At 40.5% G+C, this 6,307-nt stretch overlaps 1 protein-coding gene across 1 annotated transcript in view; it reads right to left on the reverse strand.

Moving 5' to 3' along the window:
* FAM169A (family with sequence similarity 169 member A) overlaps window positions 1-2,412 on the reverse strand; it is a 20,287-nt gene extending 17,875 nt beyond the window's left edge. The window contains exons 1-3 of the mRNA XM_015420419.1: window positions 2,278-2,412; window positions 1,027-1,126; window positions 42-127 (exon numbers count right to left, since the gene is read on the reverse strand). Of these exons, the coding sequence (XP_015275905.1) occupies window positions 42-127; window positions 1,027-1,126; window positions 2,278-2,412 (321 nt within the window). The remainder of the gene's footprint in view (window positions 1-41; window positions 128-1,026; window positions 1,127-2,277) is intronic.
* Window positions 2,413-6,307: the final 3,895 nt, after the last annotated feature.

The raw sequence follows: 6,307 nt of genomic DNA on the forward strand, positions 1-6,307 counted from the left end.
GCCTGCACTTCCCCCCCCCATCCTTCCGATATAATTTATACCTGCTGAAGTCCTTCTCTAGAAAGAACAGATGTTCTCACAATATCATCAATAGTCCACCACTGATCTGCAAGGAACAGGGCAACAGCTGAAATGAGAAATGCAAGTCTGATGTTAGTTAAATGTTGAGCCTTGCTTATGTCTAAGAAACTTACTTCATTACATTACTTTTTAATAATTAATTCACTTCTAGACTTAATTAGAATGCAACACTGAATACTTGATCAATGTGTATAGTCATAAACAACAATATTTTTGAGGTGCTTTAAAGCAGCCAGTCAGTTACCATTCCATAATGAAGCACCCGCATTTTAAGAAGCTAAAAATCTGCAGCTCTCAGATTTCTATGGTATTTCCTTTCTAGTAGCATGCATGGGCTTCATGTCCAAAGGGAATGGTTTTCTCCAAAAAAGGGAGGGGGAGGGGGAGAGACAGACTGGATAGGTTTTCTTCCTCAACCTCCGAACTAGCAGTACTGAGAGGAAAAACAAGGAGTCCTGTTTCTCTACAGCTGTCTACCATCTGGGTCCCTTATAGGCTCCTGGGATAAGAGAATCCACCTCTTCACATCTCAAAGGAGATGGGAGATGGGCTGGCCCTCACTGTACTGGAAGTTGCTCCCAATCAGTGGTGGAAAAGTACAGTCCCAGCTTTCTGGGAAAGGCCCCAATGACATTTGAGTGACTGTTGTGTTACCTACAGATGGTCAGAAAGCCACAAGATATGACACTAAGAGGAAAGCAATGGCCACATCAATATCGTGCTTCCTGGCCTAGGCATTACGTAACTGGGCTAGGAGTTACCCTTCTCCTAGCAACTGCAGGACCACTTTTGGAGCAGCCAGCTTTATACTCTCAACTATGACAGCCAGAGACGTGACAAAAACCAGGGCACAACTGCATTAGATCTGTTTCACAGCAAGAACAAGAAACAAACAGGCATAAAGCAGAATGATACAATTCTGAGATTAAAATTTTAAAATAAGACCTGCAAGTGAATCCTCCGGAGCAAACAAAGCGAGGACTTTGTGTCTCTCCTCTCCACCATAAAGAGGAACAAAGCCTACCGTTGATAAGCAAATTGGAATCTGGGAAGAGAGAGAGAACAAGTTTACCATGTTTCAATTGACATTTTTTGTACATTGTTAGCACAGCAACACAGACCATAATGGTCTAAAGAGGAGACAATAGGCTCGGTTTTCCAGTTCCATCATTAAAAGATGCAAGGTTAAAACAGAACAAGTACACACACCCCTCAGTTTGCTTTGTATCAATTTATGAAAGACTATATGTATGAAATCTAGATATAGCCGCTGTTAATGTGGAGTAAAATTGTTATGACAAACCCAACTGAGGTGGGAGGAACAGAAAAAAAGACTAAAGTTGTGAGTCGTACCAAGGAACTTGGGTAACAGGGTGTGAGGATAGAATAAATTGATTTATCTTCTTGTAATCTGGTCTTTCTGGAAATATTCTGCCCTCAAAAATTTGGCCTGGTTAGCAGGCCCCCATGTACCCTCTCTAATGGTGGGAGCTAAAAATTTCAAAAGTCCAATAAAGTCCACTGTTAATAAAATGGTAATATATCAAGATATGAATGCCCACCCCATTGCATGTTGTTAGCAGAAAGCATAGAGAAGCAGCTCCACAACTTTCTCCTTTTACGTCATTAGTAAATAATGTCCCTGAAGAACAGCCACTATTCACAGGGGTTTTATTCCTATACACAAAAAGCGCATGTGATATAAAACAACCCCAGTAAAATTAACTGATTTTTTTTTAACCTGAGGTAATTTTTTTAAAACCACAAAGTAAACATACTGGTGATATTGGGATTTTAAAAAACCACCTGTGGGTTCTTCCAGAAAGTACTGATCTGGTGAAGTACTGTTAAGTGCACTGACAAGATACAGTGTTCTCAGTCTTTTCACAGAAAGATGACATAAATAATATTCTCCTCATAATTGTTCTCAGTTACAGAACGTGAAAAAGGGAGAGGGGAATCTACAGCCATTATACCTCATGTGAAAGCATGTATCAAGGTTCTGAGTGTTTGAAAAGAGCTCTAAGTGTTGTGAAGAACACGAGATACCAAAAACAGGTTTTGGGGGGGCATTTTTCTACCCCGCAATATAGTGGTATTTGACTTGAGGTACTGAATACATCAACTACAATTTATGTACTTTTTCCATAAACTGACATAAAAGTGGGGGGGGGGAGAGAATATCTGGAAACTTACTTTGACATTATTGGCAAGAGAAAGGAACTCTGGGTTTTCCGGATCCCCACACCTAAGATCAGAAAGATAGTCTTCTGCAGAACTCTCCAGATCTTCATGACTGTAGTTTTCCAGCAAGTCCACAGGGAATGCCATCCCCTGGAAACAGATCCCATATACAGGATTATTGCAATAGACACACTAAAGCAACCGAATCTATTTTAAAAGGCATCAAAATTGGCAGAGAAGCAGAGAAAGGTCCTTAATACCCACTCTTCATATATACTCAGCAATACAGGTCTGCTTACACAAACTATCATACCATGTAGGCCTCTTGCTCTTAAAAACCCCGCAGACAGAGCAGTAATAGCAAAGCCCTACTTACAAGAGTAGGCCTTTGCTGTTAATCCTGTTACACTTGCAGCTGGGTCAGATGGGATGCTGTCAAAAGAAGGATAAGATGGAGCTTCCAATCTAGGCAGCAAAGTGCTATCCGTCATATTAAAACCAAGACAGCAGTCTACGAATGAGTAACTGAAATCTTCAATCAAAATAACTTCACATGCACTTTTCTTTTGGCACTACTAAAGGACTAGCTGACTTCACTGACAGAAAGAAATGTATGGATTATGCTACTGATTTTCCTGAAACACATATTTAGCATTTATATCTGTAACCTCAAACAACTGTTCTTCAGTTTCTACAATTTACCCACAAGGCTCATTATCAGGGTCGGCAGGCCATGCCTGGCAACCAGCAGAAACGGGGGCATTGGTGACACAGCTATGTCACTTCTAGGGAAGCCTGGAAGGGACATCATGCCTCTGTAGGAATCACTGGAAACTCTTATGCTAAAATTGCAGAGCTTCGAGCAATATTGTCAACTCCAGGTTTTACCCAGAAGTGACATCACACTGTCTGCCCAAAAGCCATTTGTTTTTCTTCCCCCTCACCACTGCTCCAAGAAGTGGTAGGAAATGGGAGCTGGAGACAGGGGATCCCATTTCCCCAGTAAGGACCTGGCACCCCTGCTCAGGATTAATGCAGTCCTAAACAGACATTTGAAATAAAACTTCATCCAAATAAGTGGAAGAAGTGAAATGTTTTAACACTGATAGCATTCCAAATACATCCAAACTCCCTTCAGTCATTTATTAATTTTATCATTTTTATTTGATGCATAGTCCTGTTTATAGAACATGGGAAAAAGATCTCCATGCATGATTTTAAGGAAATAAGACAGGACATAAATATTTTAAGCAGAGTAGTATTCTCTGTCAATTCTCCTCTCATAAGAAGCAATAGGGAAGACTATGACCATTACACTGTTTCTTTTCAACATTCAAACATACATAGTCACACAACATAACATTAAAAGTATGGTTGCACCAACTGTTATGTACAGTACAATGTACCCAAACATGAAAAATATCAATGGTCACAGCTGTACCTTCTTGCAAAAACCAAGATAAAACTCCAAAAACCTCATTTTGTGAACCAGACAACCATTTCAACTTGCTGGATACCCATTTCCATATATGGTAAACAGAAGCAGTGAATTTTGGTTTTCAAACTGATATGGTAATACAAAATACAAATTCCCAGTGTTACCATGGAATAGATGCACATTATAGATTCCTCAGATTAGAATCACCTCATTGTAAAGTCCATATTCTACATTGGTTGCTAGAGCAAATTATGCACTGAGAACTAGATGGTTTGTTTTTCCAACCTTTAGGCTAAAGCAGAAGATGCAAAAGGCACTTTTCATTGTAATTAGGGATAAATGACATTCCAGAGCCAATGCAGACCCGCCATTTTAAAAGGCGATTTAGAGAGGACTACAGTAGGAAATAATTTGTATTGCACACCCCTGGGAGCTACGGACTGAGCCAAGCTTCAGAGGCAGATTAGCAATTTATACACTCACCCTTTAAAGAGCTTTTAACAGCTTCCGAATTGTTTCTGGTGGTCTCCAATCTAGGAAGCCTGGTGACCCAGTTTTGCAATAATGGTACATCATATACCTTCCAAAGAATATGCTCAAGGTATTTTGCTTCCCATGTAGATCCTCACTGGATCAGGGAGGCCTATTTGATCCATAGTACATGGCTGGGAGGAAAGCAAGCCTTAGCAGCAGACCTGGAGCTCACCTTGGATCCAGGCACCCGTAAGGGAGGTAAGAGGAACAAGCCACACCTGTCACCTCCACCCGTGCCAACATGGCACCCCAGCAGACACCTGGGCATTTGCATGGTGAACCATTACTGATTACTGATCTCCCTGGACCCACTACTGACCCTAAACACACATGCTACTCTAGGATACAAGAATGACATTTCACTGAATATCTCTAATGAAGTAGCACAATTGAGGATCCAGAAGCTGGCAATTTATAAATGAGAAAAAAGCCATTTGTTCAAAGAAACAAAATTAAGCACAACTGAAGCACCCAAGAAGGAACAGAGTATTTTAAAAAGGAGGGAGTGCAGAAGAATCACAGCATATTACAATACAAGCTTCCATCATGCTTACACAACGAGACACGCAAACCACCTGCTGTAACAACAACAAAGCCTCTAGGTCATCATTCCTGACATTTTTTGGAATAAAGCAGAATCGAAGAAAACATGCAGCAACAGCTGCTGAAAAAACACACCCAACTTTATTTCTGATTATTAAAACATTCAGGAAGGAGGACAAGAATTTAGCAAGCTCCTTTTCTTTATGTAGCCCTCATGAACCAAAAGTAAATCAGTCTGTTGCATGGGACTGCTCTTAAAGTCAGCTCAGAAAATACATCAGGTACAGCTCAGTTATTACAGGGCTCAGAGTAGGCATATTATACATATTCTGCAATCACTCCATTAGTTACCAATCACTTATAGGTTTGATTCGAGATGCCTTGGACCCACATAAATCCAAGACCACCTCTCCTGCTGTGCTCCACCACATCAGGCTCATCTGGGCAAAGCTTTCCATTGGAGCCACTGTCCAAATGGGTAAAAACCAGTGGCCCATACCCTTTCTCTGTTGTGGCCCCCAGCTTGTTGAACAGCCTGCCTGAGCCAGTCAAGAAGGCTCCCATGTTTCCATCTCTCTGCAGAATGTGTACAACAGAGGTGCTCAGGAGGGCATTTTTGAAGGAAAAAGGGCTGTAGTATCATGGAATGGTTCAGCTCTTATAAAAGGGGTAGGATTGCAGTAACCACCAGGGTGGTGTAATGGTCAGAGTGGCAGGCTAAGATCTGAATCAGGTTCAAATCCCCACTTTGCCATGGAAGGTTGCTGAGTGAATTTGAGCCACTCACACACACTCAGACTAACATACCTCACAAGGTTGTTGTGAGAATAAAATGGAGGAGAACTATGTAGGTCACCCTGGTTCCCCAGTGGGGAGAAAGGTGACGTATAAATTATATAAATAAATAAATGGCACTGTTTACTGGATTATCTCGCTTTTGCTGTCTTCTACTTTTGTAATCTATTTCCTGCATTTTTATGATACATCATGTCTTGGAATGTCTTTGTCTAAATTATCTCTTGTTTCTGTAATCCTATCCATACTGCATTGTTCACTGGATCTTTTATGCTGTCTAATATTTTGTAATCTGCCCTGAGTATCAGTGAGAAAAATGTGGACTATAAATGAGATAAAGAAGCAAAAACACACAACTCAAAGTTCTCCCTCAGCAGTTGTTTCTTACATTGAAGTCCAACAGAACTGAATGAATCTCAGTTGCTTCCACTTTCATTGTTAGGTTTAAACACATTCAGCTACAAATTAATTCACCATAAAATCTATTTCTTCACGACAACCTATTTCTACCACAGAGAGGACAGCAATAAAGAAATGCCAGTTCACCATCAGATGTAAACAAACTCTTTGAAAAAGCAAATTTAATCCTCAGCTTTGTTTTTCTTAAAATATTTATGCCCCACCTCTGCATAGAAATATCTGTGAGATGGCATTTATGAAACTACTGAAAGCTTAGGAATCCGAAGGCACGAAAAAAAGCACCTCATGGTTCAAAAGCCCCTGGTTTGTACT

This window comes from Gekko japonicus, unplaced genomic scaffold (genome assembly GCF_001447785.1).
Source record: "Gekko japonicus isolate JY-2015 unplaced genomic scaffold, Gekko_japonicus_V1.1 scaffold412, whole genome shotgun sequence".
NCBI classification, from domain to species: domain Eukaryota; kingdom Metazoa; phylum Chordata; class Lepidosauria; order Squamata; family Gekkonidae; genus Gekko; species Gekko japonicus.